Source organism: Tyto alba, unplaced genomic scaffold (assembly GCF_018691265.1).
Source record: "Tyto alba isolate M040663 unplaced genomic scaffold, T.alba_DEE_v4.0 Super-Scaffold_2, whole genome shotgun sequence".
In the NCBI taxonomy this organism is placed as follows: domain Eukaryota; kingdom Metazoa; phylum Chordata; class Aves; order Strigiformes; family Tytonidae; genus Tyto; species Tyto alba.
Window position 1 is genome coordinate 74,057,802 of NW_024881282.1, and position 23,664 is coordinate 74,081,465.

Here is a 23,664-nt window from a genome sequence, read left to right on the forward strand (position 1 = left end):
ATTAACTATGACATAAAAAGACTAGTAATGACTCTCTCTTTTTTTCTGGTCACCATTATGTCTTCTCCATCTCAAGGGAAGGACAGACAGGTTTTCCCCTGGCACCTCGCTCTGCCTCCACTCCCAAGTGGCTGCTCTTGTGCTTTGCAGCACACTGCAGTGAGCTGTTGTGTTACTTTATGTATTTGCTTGGGTTGTGTTGGCAAAGAGCAATCATTTAAATGAAAAAAATTATGTCTGTCATTCCTTAAGCACTTGGAGACAGTAAAAGAAAATGTTATATTTCTCCCACCTCTCCTCCTGCTGGTTTAGAGCAGATAGAAGGAACAAAACAGGAGGGAGCATAAAATGACACCATGTGCGCAGGAGTTTACGTGGTTCTCCTCTGACAGTCCTACAAACCATAACAGTGCTGTGATGGACAACAGAAGGGATCCAAAAAATCTAAAAATACAAGTGAATAGTTGTTCGCTGTCAAAAATTCAACCCCTACCAGCAGTTAGACATGGCAAAACTTGTGAAGACAAGAACCCTTTTTCTTTGCACAAGAGGTAATAGCTGCACTCAGGTTCACTGCTGAAAGTCCTAACTCTTCAGTGCCTCTGTGCTGGGAGCACTCCTGCCTGTGGAAATACAAACGGGCCTCCCCATACGTCTGACTGGCCCATTGCCTGCTCATAGTTGTCTGCTGCCTGGCTGCAAAGTCTGACTGGGAAGAGTCATTCCAAACACCACGTTCCTTCCAAACACCATGCACTGTGCTCAAGAGTAAACCTCTCTGTTTCTTAACCTTGTATCAGGAAAAAAAAAAGAATGATTCAGGATTGAAAGGTCTGTGTGAAAATTAACATTTCTGGCCAGCACGTGAACCAGTCTCACATCCAGCAGCCAATCCTCAGGCCACCAGGATGAAACGTAACTGCAGCAGACCAGGGAAAAAGTATTAAAGGAGGGTGTGTAGGCAGATAGATAAAACATCCTGTTCATGCTGAAGGTGTAGTTTATGACTAACGTTGTCACAGCGTTTGACGGGGATAACTAAAAAGCATCATAAAATGGTTTTCAGAAGTGCAATAATCAGTCCTTTGTAATATGAACTGAACATGACAATTTACCTGGTTGAATGACTTTGTTCTGCTGAAGTTTACTGGAGACCAGTAACTGCAGTGTGTGCGCTGGCTCAGAGCACTGACTGGCTTGCTCTGAGCAAGCAGCTGGTGGAACTTATACAGGTGTTCTTATAAAACCTCCAGAATTAGGAGACTTGAAACACTTATATGATACATCATTAGGACATGCATCATGCTTTATCTGGACATTCAAAAATCATTTTAGGTTGGAGAGGGTGTTTTTTTAATCTCTTGTTGCAATGAATCCAGGAGAAATGAGCTCATTACTTTAAGATGTGAACACAAGTCCCACTCAGTCGCTTGGAAAAGATGTCCTCTCTAACATCTGCTTTTCTCAGCCTCCAGACCCTTTGGAAACCACAGCCTTGTGAAAGGGAGCATACTGTATATATTATCTGTATGCAAATTCAGGCGGAAACTTTGCTTGTCTATCAGAAAATGGGTCTAGGCAGAGCTTGGGTGTACCTTTCCAGAGGGCACGGGCTATTGCTGTATGCGCAAGCTGCCTATAAGCAGTAAAGCACCTTAGGGACTAAGGAATACAGGCCCTATTTTCAGGTGAACCTCAAATACCCTTGGCACCTGACTCACCCACCCCATGTGAGCTGCTGGGGAGCATCATCTTAGGAGCCCAGGTCTTTGTGATTTTCCATTGCTCTCAGATTGATGAAAAATGTTTCCACTCCATGCTGGTTTTGGCCAGTGTAGTGTTAATTTTCTTCACAGTACCTAGTATGGGGCTGTGTTTTGGATTTGTGCTGAAAACAGTGGTGATAATACAGGGATGTTTTAGTTACTGCTGAGCAGTGCTTACACAGAGTCAAGGCCTTTTCTGCCCCTCACCCCACCAGCAAGTATCTGGGGGTGCACAAGGAGCTGGGAGGGGGCACAGCCAGGACAGCTGACCCCAACTGACCAAAGGGACATTCCATACCATACAATGTCATGCTCAACACATAAAGCTGGGGGAAGTTTAGCCAAGGGGCTGCTGCTCAGGAACTGGCTGAGCATGGGTCAGTGGGTGAGCAGTTGTTTTCATTTGAATTACTTGTCTTGTCTTCCTTGGGTTTTATTTCTTTCTGTTATTTTCCATTTCATTAAAGTTACTATTATTATTATCAATAATATTAATATTAATATTATCATATTTTATTTCCATTATTAAATTGTTCTTATCTCAATCCATGAGTTTTCTCACTTTAACACTTCCAATTCTCTTCCATCCTGCTGGTGGGGAGACTGAGCGAGCAGCTGTGTGGTGCTTAGTTGCCAGCTGGGGTTAAACTATGACACACTGTCTCACAACAGCCATATTCCTTATTAGCTGTAAATCTTGGGCCACCACTGGACTGCAGAAGGCACACCAAGAATGAATTTTTATATGCTTATCTTACTTTTAAGGTGATTTATCAAATAGGTGAAGAAAGTCAGCACAAGCAACCACAAACACGACATTTTAAAAGAAAGAATTGCAGGGTATATTTACAATTATTGACACACTTCTGCTCTACTTCTACTGTATTCATCATCATGGTACCAGGGCATCTCCTATAAGTGTCTGGGTATAAAATGCTTCATTTTTGTTCTGAAAACCACTCGGATAAGTGATATACCTACAGTGCTTCTCTCCTACATAACGTAAATCTTAATGATTCGAAGACTAAAATAATGGCTTTTACAAAGTAGGAGCAAACCCAAGCTACCCATGATGCACACAATTTGCTCCTGTTGCTTTCAGCAAAATTGCAGTTTAAGACAATAGCATTATAAATCATTCTAATAACCTTGCCTATGTAAAAACTTCTTCATGGTAAGTGGCGTCTGTGCTTACTATCACAATCAATAAAAAAGGCAGCTGAACTCTGCAGCAGCCTTTTTGTAAATTAGGGAAAATCTTGATTAGATTTCAGTTATTTGTGCTGTGTTTTCCCAAGTGTGATAGCAAACAAGGTATTCCAAACTCTTAATAGAGAGAAAGGAGCACTTATCTGGCTTGGGAAAAATGTTTTGCCTTCCATTATTCATATGACATCATAAAGAAAAAGTCAGTTGGAGAATGGATGTTAAAGTGGAGAATCAAATCAATAGCCCATCCCTCTGCAGCCTGTCTCCAGCAATGGCCCAGGCCAGATATCGCAGAGGAAGGCATAAAATGTCACTCATAGTCAGTCTTGCAATAATCTGCTTATGGAGGAAGTTTCTGGCTGCTTTCATAGAATTAGCTTATGTTGTGAAACATGGAGACAAAAATAGTGTGTTGGTTTTTTTTTTTTTCCCTACAGATGATTTTTTTATTATGCGTGAATGTTTATCCTGCTAAGCCTCCCATGTCAGTACTGCCCTGGGGCAATGAGTCCCACAGAGTAATCACACACACTGCAAAATGAGGATGGCTCTGTTATTTATCGCTGCCTTAAAGCAAACAGTTCCCAGCCTTTTACTCTCTGTTCGTGAGGAAGTCTATGCTTTATTGAAGCCTTCGTGCTCACACTTGATACCACCCGTCCAGTCATCACTGCTGTTAGTGACAGAAGCAGAAAGGAGAATAGCACTCAACCTAAGAGCATGTGCCACAAAATAATGCAGAGGCTCTGTTTTGCTCATTCGCCTGCCTTATTACAACTCAGTATTTTCTCTCCTGTTTCTGTTACTGTAGGGCCCTGGCCAATGAAGGGCCAGTTTCCCAGTAGAGCTGCAAGTTCAGCTAGGATAGCGTGAGCTAGGATTTATTAAATGATTACAAAATTCTTGAAAAAAACATTTTGTCATTAATCGCACCAATTTGCCAAAACAGGTATTTTCCAAGCATCATGGTAGGAAGTTCCTACCATGTTCAAGTAGGAACAAGGTTCAAGAAGTTCAAGGAGAGGTTCTCCGCAGCTTTTGCTGCCCCATGAAGCTGGTAGTTTGGGAGCTTCACCTTTGGGGTGGGAGACCCAGGTCCCAGTCCCTCATGGTTCAGCCTTAAATCAGCTACAGGTTTCTGTCTTTCCCCAGCAGAACAGAAAACTCCTGACATATGTATGGGAGAAGGGGCTCTGCCTGCCCTTGGGTCTTGTCTGACCTCCCTGGCACCTCTTCAACCCCATGGCTTTGGAGAGCTGCTGGCACAGGGAAGGACCTTCCCTGGCCACTACTGAAACAGCAGGAGCATGGGAGAGGGTGGAGAAGAGGAGCAGGAGCAGGCAGGACTAGATGGGACAGAGAAAAGGACAGCAGTGGAAAAGAAAGAGAAAGGTAAGAGGGAGTAAGCCAAGAGGCATTACTGGCAGGAGATATGGATGCAGCCCAAGAGCTCCTGATCCCGGAACCCCCCAGCAGCGCCTGGATCATTTCCCTGCACGACCCCATCTAATTTTCGCCCCATGCAGGCAAAGCAGCGGCTGTCGCCTGATTACCTTGGAGCAGGCTGGAAATGTAGCGAGACTTGGCCTTTTATTCTTGCTCCTGGCTCTGCGTGAGGTTTGCAATCAGCTGTTAATGTCTCTCCCCTCACATAATTCATTCCTCTCCCCCGTTATTGTGATTACACGGAGTTTGAGTTTGTCCTACCCTCACTGAGCCAGCACTTGGGTAGTTTGACTACTGCAAAGGATCCTCGCATGCGGCAAGCGGGAGAAACGCCTGTAAAGCACATTCAGGAATACCTCAAAGTCTCCGCTGCCTCTCCCCTGCAATGTTTCCAATGTAGTATTAAATCATTCCTCATGAGGAGGAGGCTTTCTGCTGATGAGTGGCAGAACTGGGATGGGGTTTTATACCAAGCAGACAGACAGGGAGCCCACCATCAGGTACCCCATCACTGCAAAGTCTGTGGCACAAAGACACCGGCAGTAGGATACACTGCACCATGGAAAGGAAGGGAGAGAAATACAAGCATAGACTTTGAAAGGACAAGCCAAACCCATACCACGTTTCTGCTCATGACAGGCTGCTCCTCCTCCAGGTGGTCTGTTGGCTGTGCCAGAGCACACTGGGGACTGTGAGAGATTTTAGGCTTTTTGGGCGGGGCGGGTCATCCAGCAGTGCCACACTGCTGGTGAAGGATAAGGAACATCATGTAAAACAGATTTCTGAGGATTTGGGATTGCTTTACAATGGGAAAGCCTTCCTCAGAGATGTTATAAAGGTCCAGCAGAGTGCCTGGACCTGGTTTGGTGTAGACACAAGTTATCATCCGCCCACACCTGGAGAGTGCAACTGCAGCACCTGTTGAAGAGGCTTTATTTGCCCACATCAACTGTTCTGAGTAATATTTGTGTGCATATGAAGATTAATGATTGATTCAGCTGTTCATTGAGACAGCAAGGCCATGGTCGTTCACATCTTAAAATAGGAGACTGTGGTCCCTCCAGGTGTGATGTGCTTGCCTGTTTCTCAGGGACACTTGGCTACACAGCCTGCCGTAACCTGGCACAGCCACAGAGGCCAGCGGCTGTGCAGCTGGGCGCCTGGGCCCGCCCGTGCTGGGTGCCCTGGAGCAGCAGGTCCCAACTCTGGAGGGAGCCCAAAGGAAAGATTTGGGGTTTAGCACCATCTCTGCAGACTGCACCTGGGACAGGGACAGGGGACAAGGTGATGATGGAGACGCTTTGCTGCGGTTCCGGCTGAGCCCTGTCTGCAGCTTTGGAGCATGCTCAGACCCACTTCCCACATGTCAAACCTGCCTTTGGGCAGGTTGAACTAACATGAAAATCTACTTAACGTGCCAGATGCCACTGGTGTTCCCCTGGACCTGGACAGCCAGTGCAGTCACTAGTGAGGATGCTCCTGTAATGCTACTTGCTGAGGATTCATCCTCCCCAGTCAAGAAAATGCAGCCACCCAGGGCTTTTAGGCCAGGATATATAACCTGCTTTCCTGTTTTGAAAGAAGAATTCCAACTGCACAGATTTTCTGGTGGCTAAGGAGGTTGCAAATCCCTCTAAATCAGGCTGTGGAGGTATCCCTGAGCATCTGCATTCATTCACTCTGACGGGACAGACAGGCAAGCAAATGAAAGGGAAGCATTATTGCTCCTCACACAGGGAATTTAAGTCCAAATACGATTCAGCTGTGAGAGGAATGGCTCCCTGCTGGCATGTGATCCTTCAGTCTATAAGTACCGGCTGTGCCATTTCACATGAAACAAAAATTCCCGGGAACATATAATTTCCCTTTCTATATGCAAAATCATGTGTCTCTGCTGATTTGAATCTTTTAGTAGCAGCCCTGCCATTGTTTGCAGAATAAAAACCCATTAACTGCACACAATATTCACCTGCAATTTCCTCTTTTTGGGGTCAGTTGGGTTTCAGAAGAACTCCTTTACCTGCCTGGAGGCAGCGTACGCTTTTCCAGCGGTGGAGCTCAATAGCAGAGCATCACTGCTGAGTGCTGCGCCCGATGCTACTAACCAAGACTGCCCTCTACCTCCCCGGGCTCTGCAGCACATCGCTGCTGCATCCCACGCCTGTGCTGCTGCTGAGCACAGAGTCTGGGGGACAAAAGGTGCCCCACTTCCAGGGATATGGAGGAGGCTTCCCCGGGCTCATGGCAGGCCAGTTTCCCTCCTGGAAAACTGCTCAGCAGGGACTGACTTGTGCTCCTCTGCCTCTCTCTGGAGCTGTGCCTTTGGCAGCTCAGAGGATCAAACCCTGTGCCTGCTTCGTGGCAGGCCCCTTCCCTTAACTGGGACGTCCCAAGTTTGAGGATGCCCTGGCTAAACCCTTGGGGTATGCGTGAAGATGAGGAGGGCTAAATGGGAAGGGACCATGAGCTAGCCACTCGCCGTGTCTTGTTATGCACTCACCCCTTACATCGCTATTCCAATTAATAAGCCTTTACAAAAATCTCTTATTACAAAGAGAAAACTGGGCCTTTAACATAAGCCCACTGTTTCTCAAAGCTGTTAAGTCTAACGAGTAATGCATAATTCATGCATTTACAATAGCCTGAAAAAAAAGAACTTTACAGAATTGACTGTGACGTGTATAAAAAGAGATACCATGAGATTGTAATTTAAAAGGAGGCACAGCTAATTAAAAACCCATTGCGTGATCCTATTTGCAGACTCAAACCATTCTAGAGGCTGTTCTGTCTTACCTGCATCACACACGTTAAGCCATCCTTACCTTGCTTGTAAAGATAATGCTCATATTTTGAGTCTATTTAACAATTTCTTGGGAGGGGGGGAAATCTGAACTGATATTTTAATTTCTTGATTTGGGGTTAGATTTTCTAATGCATAAAGTGAACCCCTTGGATCCCAATGGCCTTTGGGAATGTGTTTGCTCTAGTGGTGGGGTGCAAGATGGGCAGAGCTGGTGCTGAGGACCCTGTGGCTGCACACGTGTCAGGGGGCTTGGTCTGAAGCAGCCCGTTAGCAGCCAGATCACACTGTGTGTGCTCCCAGAGCACACCTCCCAGTAAGGTCACAGGGAAGAGACCTAATCCATGCACCTCGGGACCACTACAAGGTCAGCCAACACACAAGAGTTGGATATAATCGGGAGATTCACGTCAAACTGTGATGCTGATCTGAATTAAAATGCTAATATGGACACAACCACAGCCTGATGTGAACAGTACCCATATTTCTATGTGCTGTGCACTTCCTTCGCTCCCCTGAGTCAAGCAATGGTAACCCAGAGCGGTCTGTAACCCTGTCATTTGTCACCTCAGACAGCCAGAGACCGCTGCTAATGACATGCTGCAGCATCCCTGAATGCAACTAGCAGGAGCGCACCTTGATTGAGACTCTCTTGCCAAGTAGCATTACATACTAGAGATGTGCTGGCAGAAGCCAAGAAAATGGGAAATTATGACACCTGGTGACATTTGCCAGTGAGAGGAGTTTTTGCTGAAGTTAAACTTACAGTACCAGCTTGAGAACACAACTGGTATTTTTGCAGAGTGACAAAGTAGACCCACAAATGCCATTCACTGAAATCAGTGGAGGTTAGAGGCTTACTACTTCTGTGGCTGTGAGCTTTAGTTTCCTAGACCTATTGGAGAGTGTCAGCAGCTTTGGTGCTCAATTTCTGACATATTAAAACACCTCAAATTTCAAAAACCTTAGTTCAATGCTTTCATGAGTTTGGTCTACCAGCATCCCAGGCTCAATCATAGCCTCAAAAGTTATTTGACTTGGTGAATAACCTTTCATACATGCACATAGATAATTGTCTGTTATACAGGCACATACTCCTATTAATAATGAGTGTTTTCCAGGGACAAGGCAGAAATCTGTATTTATGCCACATCCAGTTTGTGCTTGAGCCTGTGTCATGCAGATCCAATCAATAGGGTGTGAAGAAACAGTTCTCGCCCCGCCACATTTAATTTCAGTGAAAAGTGATGTGAATGACATCTGGTACTCACAACACAGTGCCGGTGCTTTTCCTTTTGATCCTGAAGTGCGAGGAGTCATCCACAAACTCCACGTCGTAGCTGGCCTCATCAGCAGTAACCCCAGGGGAGTTGATCTTGAGTGGGACTTCAAACTGCTCTCTGTTGGGGTCGTAGAGCTAAAGCAAGGCAAGGAAGCAGGTTAGCTCATTCGTTAGTGTGCATTGCCTTGGTTAAATGATTCCCCCTTGAAATACTCACCCTGAACCGGAGTCTGTCCTTCGTCTGGAACTCCACCTCCAAGACGACTGGGGAAATGTCGTTTCCAAAGAGGGACGAGGCGTGGTGCTTGTTCAGCGTTACCCGGTGGCAGAAACACGTGCTGGCGCCCACCGCAACCACTCGTTCCCTGCGACCACCCTGGTGCAGGCTGGGGGGAACAACTCGGCGATTCTACGTCAGCTCTTCAAAAATAAATCATTGACCTATCAAGGCAAATAATCTCTGACATTAGCTTAGGCTCTCCTTGCTGTTAATGGATAAAACATGTGCTGCTGAAGCAAGGAGACCTCATGGTCTCCCGGGACACAGCTCCCAGGGCGGGAAGGGACCACTCCGTGTCTGCGCCCGATTTCCTCACTGGTGGCATGGTGTGAGCGCAGGACCCCAACTCTGCATGGTTTATACACAGGGAAATACGTCCATTATCCTCCTCCTCATCGCAAGCTGAGCATGCGGTCGCGATGCAGCTCGGGGAGGGCCCCTGGCAGAGCCGCGTGTGCTTACCTCCAGCCTTGGGCCGTCTTCTCGGTGCTCCAGGGAATAGCCATAGGGACTGTCCTCGGGGAAGAAGCACCCGGGCGCTTTGGGCGTGTCGGTGGCACACCAGGCGCAGCCCCGTGCCTTGCAGGCCTCCCGGGAAGCGCCCGGCTGGGGGTGGCAGTCGATGCGCTTCTGCACCGCCACAGCCCCGGCACACCGCCCGTCTTGGCCCGAGCCCAGGCACCTGCCACGGGCTGGACACGGGGACAAAGCAGCCGCAGCAGCAGAGAACCATGTGAAAAAAACAAAACAAAACAAAACAAAACAAAACAAAACCAAAACCCAAAAATCTTCTTCAGCTATTTTTGTTATTGTTGATTTTTTTGCCCCGTTTTGCGGCTAATACACCTGATTCTTTGATGACTAAGATGATGGCAGAGCAGCATTCTTGCTCGTGGCCGAGACAAGAGCGACCAGCTTCTTTCACAAGCCGAGGCAGTGGGTCTGTATTGTTCAGTGCTCAAAGCTGCTGGTGCTCAGCTGAAGCACGACTTGCTTGAAATACTCACGGAAAGTTAAATAGCAGGCTAATGAAACTGCTGGTGAGGCGTGAGAGCAACACTTCAGGCTAGCTAAACAGGAGGTGTACTTCAGAAAGGACTAAATCTGTTAGTGATATTAAAATGCTACATTTCCTGTATACTTATTCTCTCATACACAGAGGTTATCTATACAGATGGAGATACAAATATGTGAAATCAGCATGCACCTGTAGGATATATATAAAAATACTCATTATATATACGCTTGTATTGGGTTTCATTTTTATATTGTATGACTACTACTCATATGTGGTATTAGTACTTTCTATTAATACACGTATGGTTATAAGTAAAGGAAAGATGCCAGCAGTAAAAGAAAAGGTACAGATTAGTCATTCACAGAATCATCCTGACAAAAACCTCTTAGTAAGGTGTTAAATCTTTTCCTTTTTGCATCTGCAGGTCAATCCCTGTGGTTCCCCTGTGGATCAAGCTTCCTGAGAGCAGGGGGACCACGAGACTGGTTCCCTGCCGTGCTGACAAAATGCTCTCTTACCAAATATTCTTGAAGAGAGCAGGCGTACCACAGGCAGCATACCTATTTTGAAGTTAACTTATGTCATTTTAGTCATTACAGCAATATTCAAAGATTAAATCTACTTGAACGATAATTGCTCTTTTCCATAAAATGACTAATACCTCTGCTTTTTTATGTGGACTGTTTTGTGCTTGAAAGTTTAAAACATGATTGCTGGTGCAGTCTGGGCTTCTCCATTTACAAGCAGATGTGCACAAGCAATAATTATATATACACTGGGAAAATTTACAGAATAAAACTGTAGATTCACTAGAAAATGCCATCATGCTGTGATGCCAAAGTTGATTTCCAAGCAGGGCATGGGAATGCAGAAAAGCAGGAGCTGAGTGCCATCTACATTTGTCTTTTGAGAAAACTCTCGTCCCCCCTTTGCTGCCGGAGCGCCTGATGCTCCCGTGACATGCAGCAGAGCTCGCTCCTCGCTGCCGCAACGCCTCGTATCACCTTCTAGAGGCAGGAATTAACAGAGGAAATCCTGTTAACCTTCGCCAGCTGCCGGATAGGCAGGCTTGGCTTCCACCTTTGTTTTCTGGGGTGGGCAGTCGTGCCCCACAGGCTGGCTGCTTTCTGTCCAGCATTCACCCCCTGTGATCTGCCATATAGGAAACCCCTAAATTCTGATCCTCTTTTTCATCCAAAGCAGAATAGGAATATGAATGTTCCTCTGCAATCCCTAAGTTATTTCTTCTTGGAGCAGAAATCAGGGAGGATTCATCAATGGTCTAATGAAACACTGAAGACTCTGGGCTGAGTGGGTAGAGCCTTGCCTCTAGAGTAAACCCATCACATTTCATTTAGGTTTTTGGGTTTTGTTGTTTTTTTGTTTTTTTCTGATGGGAGTCAAATGGAGCATCAGTGTTTTCATTACTGAAATCAAAGAATATATCTGAACATACTACAGCAGATTAATAACTTGGCATCATTTTCCGTAACATAGGTTCACAGGAGACTTTTATCAACTCATTTGTATAATAAAATACTTTCAAAATGCTTCATAAGAAAGATACTGTGAATTTAAAAGTTCAAGTGAAAAAAAAATTTTCCCCAGCAGGAACCAAGTAATTTCTTCAATCTCATCCCCCCCCTCCCCATATCAATGTGAAGCTTAAATTTTCCAGCAAATTTTGAAAACAAGCACTTGCAGGTATGAGCAGCTGATCAACGCTGCACCCTTGTTCATCCATTGTTCCTGGATTTACTTCTATTATAGTAGAAATAGGGTAGTAGCAAGTGGGAAGATGCAATTTTCCTTCCCTGCTTTTTGAAAACATTTTAATTTTAAAACCCCTGCATTATTTTCACTGCATTCATGGCCCACGTCTGTAAACACACACAGAAGATGAAATGCAAACAAGCAGTTGAACAGAGCAACAGCTATGGCTACTTGCTGCTTTTCCACAATAATTTCCATGGGAACAGGAGCTGAAGCAAGGTAGCGTGAAAGATATACATGAAAAATTATCTCCACTGATTTTTAAAAACCTTTCCTTCAATTTTATGAAATTAGATTAGAAAATGCTGCAATAAGGCATAAGCAAGGAATTGAAGTATTACCAGAAACCTTCTAATTTAATAGTATTAGTCTTTACATTTTGGGTTCATCCATACATTTCAAATGCATTTGCTGCAGAGATTCCCTCTTTCTTTATCTAGCAACATAATAAGACGTATTCCTCCCTTATTAGACTCTGGACCGAATTAACCTCTGGTATACGGGGTTAAAAATCACAGAAGACAGACTAGCAAAGCACAGGGTAGCTTTCAGTGGCTGAATGGTCCCACTGACTCCAGCGTGTCTGTGCTGGTGCCCAGGAGGTGAATGCGCTGGTGTGTGCTCACGGGGGTGTGTTCCCAACCAAGCCAGCCCAGGTGTCTTCCCACAGAGACACCTCAGGTGGAGTTGAAGCCTTGCCCGTTCCCTCCTTTTCCACGCAACATGATCGCCTCCCCTAATAGCTCACCTGTTGTTACCACATTTATATCTTGCTTTTAAGGCCTATGACAAGACCCAAGTGCCACACATTTACCTGCTAGCACAACAGCCAAGAAACACAGGCTCCTGATCCTCTCCATGGTCAAAAGACGATTTCTGCAGGCAGCATGGAGCCTTCTATACAAAGCAGGGTCACGATAAGCACTTGTTCTGATACATAAAAAGAAACATTGCAAATATCTCCTCAGCATTTGTATCTTATACGAGATTAATTATAACACATGACCTTGCCTGTATTTAAGAATATATCTAAGCAGATAAAACGGTATTTAGACAGTAATTTGTCCACAAACTTCACTCAGCTTCTGAATTCCAACTTCGAGTAAGAACAGGATTTTCCAATGACTTCTTAGAAAATTAATTTTTCAGAGACCACCTTCATTTTTTAAACAAACATCTTTAGACAATCAGAGTCCTGTGCTTACTTTTCTGATTTCCTATTATCTTTTGTCACATATGTAGTTTTATAGTACAAGGGAAAAGTTTGGAGAAAAACAAACACATGAAGACTTCTCCATTAAAACAAGACATTGATATTGTGACCTTTATAAAATGACAATTTTCTTCCAATTACTTGATGGCAAGTGTTCTATGGTAAGATCTGGTTTAGGTGGAATGTCTTCCTGGAGTAAAAAAAAAAATCTTTCTATACACACCTTGTCTAAGTTATAGTGGTGCCTATCAGGAGGCAGCTTCATAAAACAAAACATCTGTGCTCTCAAGCATCATCAGAGAGAAGCATCTGCAATTCAGACCGTTGCCACAACAGCCTCACCATACGGCTCGTTCAAGCAGAGCAGCCTGACAGCAGGTAGTCATTTCCTAGGTTTTAAGGACTTTTGTTCTGCAGCTGTAAAACACAATATTCACACAAATCTTACACACACTCAAACCCCAGAACTACCCAGGGCTCCCAGATGACAGCCGTGAGCGTTCAGCTCCAAAGCCAGGGGTCACCAAGCTGTTGGCATCATTTGTGGAGCCTGGCAGGGTGGTGGCCTTTACCCACTGGGCCAGGCGGAACAGGGACCCTCCGCCAGGCACACGAAGGCTCCCACACGAGTCTTGCATGTAAACCCACTCTCCATTTGCTCAAAGTTGTGATATAATCCCAAAACATTTCTGTGTACACCCCTTAAATAGGCAAAAAGCATGATAGATAAACACTAATTGGTAGTGCTGCTCTTTATTTTAACTAACCTATACATTGTTTCTTAACAATATGCATCATTACTCATTTCTGCCAAAAACTGGAATAAATCAGAAACCTCAAATCACAAGCAGTATGCATTTTCAACTCCCTTCAAACTGAGCTGAGAAGGAAATAAATCATCTCAGATCAGTAAGAGGCATTAGAACTTTGTTTGACAGACCATATGTAATAAGATAAGAACTGTCATCTCTTAGGAACAGGACCATCTGCTTCATTTCAAGTCTGCACTGTACTTAGCATGAGGGAACTCCTGCTAGGGTTCCTAAATACTATTAAAACACAAATAATGGCCAACTAGAACACAGACGTGGTTTACTAGAACAACTTACAGGCTGCATTATTCAGCAAGCAACTCAACTGCATTGTGTAAAATTGTGCATTTTCTATTTGGGGACTTTGCAAGGGAAGTGAATTTTTATAAGGAAGTATGATGAAAAAAAGCAAAGAGAAGTAGTTCACATTCACATCTTTATTTAGGTGTTACCTACATAAGCTACAATTTACAGACTGATATTTTCTGGGAAAAAACAAAACAAAACAAAACAAAAACAAAACAAAAAAACCTCTATATCCAAACATTCAATCTACATAATTTTTTAAAGTTTGCAGAATTTACAAATTAATATTCAGAGCAGTTGGGTAAATTATACATCCTCCCTCAATATCCACACTCTAAGAGCTTTAAAAGTCATACAGGCACAAGATACAATATTGTCTTTGTACAACCATCTATTTACATAGCTTTTTCCAATACACGTGGTTCAGTTCTCAAAGTAACTGCCAAGGTTTGCAAAACAGTGTATTTAAAATACATTTAGCAGCATATAAAATTAGATAAAAAGGAAAGACATCTTGCTTTAAAAAAGAAACTGTGAGATGATAGAAACAGATCCATAAGAAAAATAGATTAAGATATATTTCCATCATGACATTAAGAACAACTAGTCATTACAGAATATAGGCAAAACACTAATAAAACATATCAATTTAAGAGTATTTTAGTTCTAGTCCTGAGCACAGAGTATACATAGCTGCACAACTTTGGTCAACAAGGATTATATGCTAACATTAACACAAATCATATGGCATTCACTGTTAGCAGGAGAGAGCCATGTCAGATAAATGTGTCATTAACAGCTTCTTCCCATCTTTTATTCACTCCACTTTCCTAAAAACATTGTAAGTGACCTTTAGAATCTAGAAATGCCTGTCGTAATCAAAGGCTTGTTACTGGGACATCATCATTCCCCTGCTACCCTAAAATGCAAAACAGCTGATCATAGTTGTCAGTGAAATACAGCAGAGCACTTGTTACATATTTCAGGTTATAATTTTGAGATGGTCATTAGAGAAGACTGATTTCCAGTTAATTGAAACTGCAAGTGTTACATATGCGCACAAATTCAGCCATAATATATAGACATATATATGTGACCACTGAGACACAAGCATGTTACCAAGAGGTTATTTTTTTCTTAAATACAGTACATATTTTAAGGACAGCAGGTCTACTAGAAGAGTTCACTCTTATTTGTCAGTTCATTCCAGTCATCAGTGTTTACCTAACAAGCATGCAGAAAACTGCATAGAGTGCACTTCAAATTCATCAATATATTCATTTATTCCCCTCATTTCAATTACTGGCAAGGTCTTCACTTGCATCTCCTGTGTCTGATATCTGTCCGTCTATTACATTTCGAGCTTTCCAGATCCTCACAGTCCGGTCACTGAAAAACAAAACAAAGTAGTATTAGAGTGAAGTAATTAAATTGAGACAGGGCAGATGAGGAGGGGGAAGGGAGGGGGTGGCAGACTTTGTGGGGCAGCCAGGGAAGCTTTCTTAAAAGCTCAGGGTCCTTATTCATAAAGGCATTGTTGGCAAAACAAGATTTCCTTAATGGATATGCAAGGCCTATTCCACCTCTAGAAGACTTTGTAATCAAAGATATATATTTAAGTTTCCCTAACCTTATCACAGCACTGGCTACTACCTTTAACCATCTAGGCAAGTATAAAGATTGTATGTCTGAGGAAAATAAAATCCTACTCTGTTATTACTTAATTTTTTAAAATACAGCTAATAGTAATAGGCTTAAGTAGACTGACATCAGAGAAGAGCTTCCATCATGTAACTCTCTGCAACTCAGTAGACCATCACTGTACTACAGAATTAGAGAGACAAGACTCAATAGAACAGAACTACTTCCTGCCATTAAAGAAGTGTGAAAAGTTATGATGGGTTAAACCAAACAGGACCTGAAATGTGCTACGTTTGCCTGAGAGGTGTCAGTCTATAACAAGAAAAGGTAAAAAAAAGCACAGAACCACAGACTATACAAAGTCCTAACAATCCTTCACCCCACCCCACCCAAAAACCCAAACCAAAACCCTTTTCCAAGTGCTGGAAAGCGTGTAACAGTGAGCTGGTGTTCAGAAGCCCAGGAGAGGCAAGCTATAACTCTGTACTTTTAGCAACAACTACTATTTACACAATTTTAAACTATGTGTAAGTAAAGTATCATGTGGAATGTGTTACAAAATTCTATTAGCATAATTAAAAAGTAAAATAAAGATTTAGTCTCATTAAATAGAAATTTATCTTGTACAGGAGAACTAGGAGTTATAAATCTCTCCTAAGCATTGAATTATGTGACTAGCAAACACTGATTCATGTATTCCTTATAATCCCCTCAGAAAAAGCCAGCAGGCAACAGTCAGGACAGACTTTAGCACAGTATAGAGGTTTTCTGACTTGAGCCTTCACTTCACTGTAAATTGTCAGGAATACCCTAAATTCTGTATACCTTCACCACAATGTTACAAGTGCCAAAAGGCTGGGATTTTCTTTCCCTAATAATAAAGAATAAATTTCAGGTCCATGTCTGTTCTAAACTTATTAATGCTCTTTACACAGAGTCATAAGCTTTGACATCCCTACACCTACCTATTAATGCTTAAACATAAACATTGGCCACCAGATGTGGAAGCTGGGCAACTTTGAAATTCTGCATCAATTCAGAAAGATTTGCTTTCAATTCAGAAGGCCAGAAGCTTCCATGATTGGCACTAGAAGATTACATGACAGCTTTCACAGCACCTGCACTCAGACTATGCCACTAAGCAGGCTCTGCTGCCGTCTCCTGCACTTTCTCCAGAATGAGGCATTTTTCTTGGTCAAGTTGCCTGAGGTTTCAGATACTCAAATTCCTCACTTTTACTGAGGAAGCAAATATCCAAATCAAGGTTTTTAAATGACAGTAGGATGGCTTGCAAAGCTTCTGCTATATGCCAGCACTTAAAAACAAACAAAAAAACCCCAACACTACCAAAAAACAACCAGATACTATGGCTTTTAGAAAAATTCCCACAGGTCAGGAATCAACCCTAACAGTAAACTCAGATTAGTTTTAGTAAACTAAACTAGTCTAACTGTAGAGAAGCTGGTAAAGTTCTCAACTGTTGCCAAATTCTCCCTGCCATCCTGTACATCAGTGGTCTCCAAACTATTTTGATCAGACACCCCTACCACTAAAAAATTTCTGAGCACACACCCCCATGTGTATTTATTAATTTATAAATGATATACATCTACTACTGAAATTCTAGTATTTTCTTCCCACACCCCAATGAAACATGTTGTGTATCCACCCCACTTTGGAGACTACTACAGTAGATTATTAGCATTTAGGGGCATGGACTAGGTCACCTCATGCTTGCTATGAAGTGACTTACACAACTGAAGATGTCCTAAATGCATTTGCACAGACAGAATTCTAGCAAGAGCTCTGGAAAAGAAAGATTCAAAACTCACTCTGCTGCTGTGAAAATCTGGCTAGAGTTGGTGCAGATTGCATTTATAGGGCTGTCGTGTCCCTTCATCTCCCCAATGGGTGCGAAGGTATCCACGTTCCACAGCTTGAGGGTGCCTCCTCTGCAGCCACTGAGCAGAATCGGAGCGCCAGGTACCAGGCCAAGAGCACACACCCAGTCTTTGTGAGCATTAGGAACTTGCTGAAAAAGAGAAAGCAGGCAAGTCTCACAGGGCTGCAAAACTTTTAGAAGAACGAGTGCAGAAATGGAAAAATCCCAAATCCTAATCCTGATTCCCATCCTGCAGTAGGTTTACTACATGATGCTAGGTATGTCCCAGCCTTCTGGCTATTCCTCCTTTATAGCAAGGAGGGTGCTATCTTCCATGAGGGTACTTCTATTGCAAGAAATTGGTTTTCTTTGTGAAATAGTACTGCAAAACAAGAAAAAAATCTAACATGCACAACTGACCTGACGTGAAACAGAAATTAATTTAGGATAAAGCTAAATCTGCTATGTTCAAATGTGTATTTGAACATACGGTCTCTGTATATGTTTCAAGTCTGTCTGTAAAACATCTATAAAACACATGAAAAGAAAATCCAAACTTCTGCTCCGAAAAGACACAAAGGAGACATAAACTGTTTCTATATTTGCCGTCCTCCTTTCTTCTTTTCCCATTACACATTATAAATTGATTTTGTGATATAGCACTTAACAAAAATACATTAATTCTTTATTGAGGAAGAACACCAGCATTTTACTGCTAATTTGGAAAGGAAAATTCTGCACAGACCAGCTGATAACAACATCCATTTGGTACCAACACTGGGGAAATAACAGCCCAAGTTTGCTCTCTTTTAAGGGGGCCAAGAGTGGCTCTTCTCCAATTCACTTTGGTAGGAGCTGCTTTGCTTTGCTGCCTTTCTCATATTATGGAGTACATTCAGCTTTCTAGGATCATCATGGTGTTTAATCTATAATACACACTGCTATCACAACACTGGTGGTCCGGTCCCCCAGCACTTCATGAAACTGGGAGGAGGAGTGGTTCTTATAAATCTTAATTTTGTCACAGCAGTGTTTTGTGGCTTGGGATGTATAACACCAAGTAAGGTAGATGATCTCCAAATTCTTTTGAATAGCATGTTTGCTAAGTGATTTTTATCAATTATACAGGAGCAGACTTGTTTAACACATGTATGTCAAATCAGGACCTCTGCTGAAACGTTGGCATTTAGACTTTAAAGCAGCTCAGCTCTGTTTCAGGTCAGCTTATTTTTTTTTTTCCTTCAGCTACAACAGTCAAGTGTGCACACCAAAAGAAAGTTCCAAAACCAGAAATTTTGACTGGATATCAGTGGGAGGGAAATGCATACAAGAGTAGTTTAAGGAGTGTGGTGGGTCACCCAGAGCAGCTGTGCAATCTGTGACCTTGGAGATTTTGAAAACTCAGCGGGGCAAGGCCTTGAGTAACGAGACCTAACTACAAAGTTGGCCTTGCTTGGACCAAGTTTGCACTGTGTGACCTCTAGTGAGCCCTTTCACCCTGAATTACTCCATGACTAGCAAAAGTAACAGCACTTTTCTTCATTCCCTAAAAAAAAAAATCGAATAAAAATTATTTATATTGTTTTGTCAAATGCTTTGGTCTCACCTCCTTGAAAAACACACATTTTATAGAAATAAAAGGAAAGAAAGAAGCATGAGATCATATTTATTACGTTCTACTTTTAAAACCAAAAAAGCAAACAAGGGAACATGAAGCATAGAAGTTATGAAATGCACATATACCAAAAGGAAAATAAGAAAAGGAATACGACTAGTCCACTGTTACATACTACTTCAGCTGTGCCCCCATATTCTTTCTGGTGTTAAACTAATTACAACAGCAAAAATACATATTACATAATATTTTAATGAGCCTAAAATGCAAGAGTGAAGCTACTTCTTACAACTTTAATAAAGCCATTCTGAGAATACAAAATCTTTCTCATTCCTTTGGTACTCCTGTTCTTGCCAACAAGCTGCTTGGTACATTTCCCTAGACAGGCAGATATGAGGGTAGATATCCCACGGCCAAGTCAAGATTTTCTGTAAGAAGCTGAATTTCTGAATCCTTACTTTAAGTCTGAAGTTTTAGTAGTATTCTGAAAAAGAACTTGCACTCAATATGGACAATTTTGAAAGAAGCTCAAGAAAGTTTTTATATTTATGGAACACTAAGTATGCTCATGTAGAAATGTTCTTCTTAAGGTGACCAGTCCATTATTCTCTGATGTCCCAAAACTTTAATATTCTATTTGTTTCCTTGCTATCAGTCTGCACATTAAATGCACATAAAAGACATGCTCCTCTTCCCTCCAAAAATTACTAAATGATTGGTATCTAACCGAACCTTTTCAAAAGCAGCAGTATCTTCCAGCATTTGTTTTTCTGCCTTCCATTTCTCACACAGAGATGCAATCATTTAAGTTAAGACTATCTCAAAAACCTTTAGTAAGACCTAAAAAAACCAGACTGGCTTATAGCAAGTAGCCAAAAATCAGTTCTCCATGTCAGACAAATTACAATGAACTTCAAAGCTTCCCTGGATTTCAAGTCCTTTTTGAGTGTCATCCCCTCTCTCCCACTCCCTTTTTTTTTTACAGTTAAAACTTACAGCAAACATGTTCTAACAGCAAACAGATTATTATGTGTATGTCGCATACATTATATAATATATGCATTGTATACCAAGATGAATGGAGATTTAAGGAGTAAGCTTTTTAGAAAAAAGACTGGGTGGAGCGAGGTAGGTTGTAAACTCTCTTCACAAGAAAATATTCTGTAGCCTGATCTAAAGCACTGTTTGTCATTAATGAATTCTCAGTCCAAAATTTAACAACTTCTCTAGTGCTGCCTTCATTCTGAAGAAAAAAACCCAACCAAACAAACAAAAAAACAAACCACATACTAGAGCTAAAATAGAAGGCTAATCACTTCATCAGTTTCCTGATGCTACGTATGTTGAAAAGAAAAGCAACTGTGTTCCTAGTGTAAAGATCAAGTACATTATCGACTTCATTTCTAGTCAGTGCTCTGTGCCTTCCCTAGTAAAAACATCAGTACCCAAGTGAATAGTCATTGCATGAGACTGAACATTTACACAGCCTGAAAACAGTTGTACAGCATGACTGTCATATTAGCCGCATGATTTTTTTCCATTACCTGAAGAAGGTCTTTTTGAGCCAAATCCCATTTCTTAATTCCGTTATCTCTGGATCCACTAAAAAGGTTGTCTCCCATAATAGCAAGTGCTTCAATGCCGTCATAATGGGGAGGTTCAAAATTGTGTGTAGGACTTACACTTCCAAGAGCCCCTTCAGTCACATCAAACAACTAAAATAAATAAATAAATGATCAAATATGTTATGCAAAATTATCTACCATCTAACCAGCTAGGAAGATGTGCAGCAAATAACTTCAGGGGAAAAACTTGGAAAGTCTTATTACAGGCTACTGTATCATGATGTATATTTGACATAATTTATCTACCAGAACCACTCCTTTCTCTTCTTCTACCTCTTGCCTGAAGCAGGAATGCTTCACCAACTTCAGAGATGATTGCTGTGGGAAGAAGTGCTACTACTTGGTTATGAAATACACAGTATCTTCACAAGAAAGAGCCTATATATACTGTGCAGTGGGCTAGAGAAACAAGGCTCATGAGTGAGTATGGGGAACATGACTCGCACTGGAAGAATTGAGCAACTTGGTCTAGTGGGAGGTGTCCCTGCCCTTGGCAGGGGGATTGGAACTAGGTGATCTTTAAGGTCCCTTCCAAACTAAACCACTCTATGATTCTATAAGAATTACACAGGCAGCTGCAGGAAGAGGCATTAATATATTTTTCCAGAGAAGGTGTTTGGCAAGGATTACATATCATTAAATGCTGATGCTTTCCATGGACAAGACACACCTCTCTCCTATGTCTGTTCTCTAAGAATGGGGTCTTAAAACTGATTCTTTAAGTGAGGCCATTTTAACAATTTAAAGCATAGTCAGTCCCATCAGGTCTTTGTCCCTAGAGCAGCAGTGTAAGCAACCCTTCATTTTGCATTGTAGTGAGCCAGAACTCACCCATTTAGACTAAGCTGAGGAGGAACAGATGAGCTGTAACTTTTTAAATGACTACCTCTGTTTCACAAGCAAATATCAGACTTCATCCCCTATTATTTGCTCTTCATTGACCTTTTACAATGAATAAGCTTAGCAGTAAAAAAGGGAGAGCTTGGCAGTGTAAAAGAATACCTTAAGTGAATTAAAGGTATTTTGAAAGTTACTGCATTCGATTAACATGCATTAGTTCCAGTTGTAACAAAACAAGTTCAATGATACATGTTAAAATTAGGCACTTGGACAGAGATGACTGATATTTTTGGTTCAGTAGACAAGACAGTAGTTTCCTGTGGCAAGGAAAAACAGTATCTGTGACCAGACCTACTAACCCCAGTGGACCCACCCTTGTGCAGAAGCACTTAAAATTCCCAAGCTGCCACACTGACCATGCACATACAAGATCATCTTTACCATCCAAAGTGGCTTGACAGTTCTGGAGGCATTCTCCTTGCAGCACACCCACTACTCTGCAGCACATATATGTGACCAAAATATCCCTGGACATTCTAGTGGTGTAAGTCAAGAAGCAGGCAGCCTCGTAAGGATTTATATAGCCTGATCACAGCAACGGAGCAGACAAGAATGGCAGATAAACTTCTCTCACTGTTGACAGCTATGTTTTTCCAAATGTCCTTCTACCTCCTTGCTTGTCATGAGTTGGTAACATGACAAACTTGCATTACATGATTACATCCCGTTGTTCCCACTGAGGTTCTGCACTCATTACTGTGCCAAGATGGTAGCTCCTAACTAACCCAATATTCTGAACAGTGCAGAGAATAAATTTTTAGAGTGCCTGCCTCTGTCACCCTACCACCTAAGAATCCTCTGGACTCTAACTATAGGGATTGCTGACAGGATTCAGATCCACAGCACAAACAATCAAGCTGTGCACTCACCTCCCAGGATGTTTTCTGAGGCTAGCCCAATGCACAGCCAGGCATCCAATAATTGCAGGACAAAAAGTAGAAAGCCTAGCTTAATGAGAAAGCTCACTCGGGTTCTGGCTCCTGCTCCACTCCCAGATGTGTTTATACACTTTTTCCAGTATGTGAGAAGCACAGGGCTAGAATGAAGGGTACCCCCTCATAACAAGCTAGTGTATCTTGCTCATTGTCTCTTTGGCCTCATGAGTCACATGTTCTTTGCAGCATGACAGTCAGCTTTATGGGGAAGATGATATATAGTTCCCATAGTCTGGCAGTTTAGGCATAGTCCTGAGAAACGGGAGCTTGTGGGTTTAATACTCTGTGGCTGAGGTGGGTCAAAAAAAGAAAAAAGAAAGAAAAGGAAAAAAAAAAAACCAGAACCACCCTCCCCAAAAAACAGATGCCCTGTCTTTGAGTGAATTAATCACAATGTCAACAAGTGAACACAACTCAGAGCAACCTGTGTATTAATGAATACACCAAACAGACTGGGCACCTTGGCTGAGATACATTTCTGTGGGGAGCACACAGTGTCTCTGATGAAGCAATTAGGTCTGCACTCCAAAACAGAGGCACTGACTTAAGATATTTTCAAGAGCTAAATCTTACTTAAGAGTAGGTGTTATGAATGTTTCTCCATGAATTCAAACACCTAATGTCCACCATACTGGGGATTGAGAAAAAGTTTAATTACAGACAAGAATCCATCCGTATTCCATCATGAAATAAAAATAGCATTTAAGCCATAAGTGTTTATTAAGACTGAACATTATTCATAATCCGCAGCTGATGAAAGAATTGCCATCTTGGCTATCACAGTTCAGATATGGAGATGTGAGTCACCTCTCCTGAAGCCTGCATCCCATGCTGATGTAAAGTGTTAAAATAAGGAAGTGAATACTAATGGTTTACCTTTATATAATGATCCTTTGAACCAGTGACAATAAGATCTTGTCCGTGGCAAATTCGATCTACAGTAAGGCACATAACAGGACCCTGGTGACCAGTTAGCTTTCCTGTAGACTGAAATCTTCAAGAATAAGAGAAGAGTTGAAGATTTGTTATTTTTCCATATATCCGATACAGTCTATAGCAGTTTCTGCCAGAATGGATCTTTTTATTTTCCCCTGTGTCTTCACTATTCATCCTCTGGTTTGCATGTACTTTATTGCTCATATCCATGGGTAAATGTTAAAT

General features: G+C 42.2%; 1 protein-coding gene across 10 annotated transcripts in view; it reads right to left on the reverse strand.

Annotated features, from left to right (window-relative positions):
• Positions 1-14,021: 14,021 nt before the first annotated feature.
• Positions 14,022-23,664, reverse strand: part of KIF21A (kinesin family member 21A) — a 93,268-nt gene continuing 83,625 nt past the window's right edge. For all 10 annotated transcript variants that reach the window (XM_032996189.2, XM_032996193.2, XM_032996192.2 and 7 more), the window contains 4 exons: positions 23,380-23,497; positions 20,588-20,758; positions 17,379-17,578; positions 14,022-15,294 (listed from right to left, as the gene is read on the reverse strand). In XM_032996189.2, the coding sequence (XP_032852080.1) occupies positions 15,201-15,294; positions 17,379-17,578; positions 20,588-20,758; positions 23,380-23,497 (583 nt within the window). In that variant the 3' untranslated portion in view covers positions 14,022-15,200. The remainder of the gene's footprint in view (positions 15,295-17,378; positions 17,579-20,587; positions 20,759-23,379; positions 23,498-23,664) is intronic.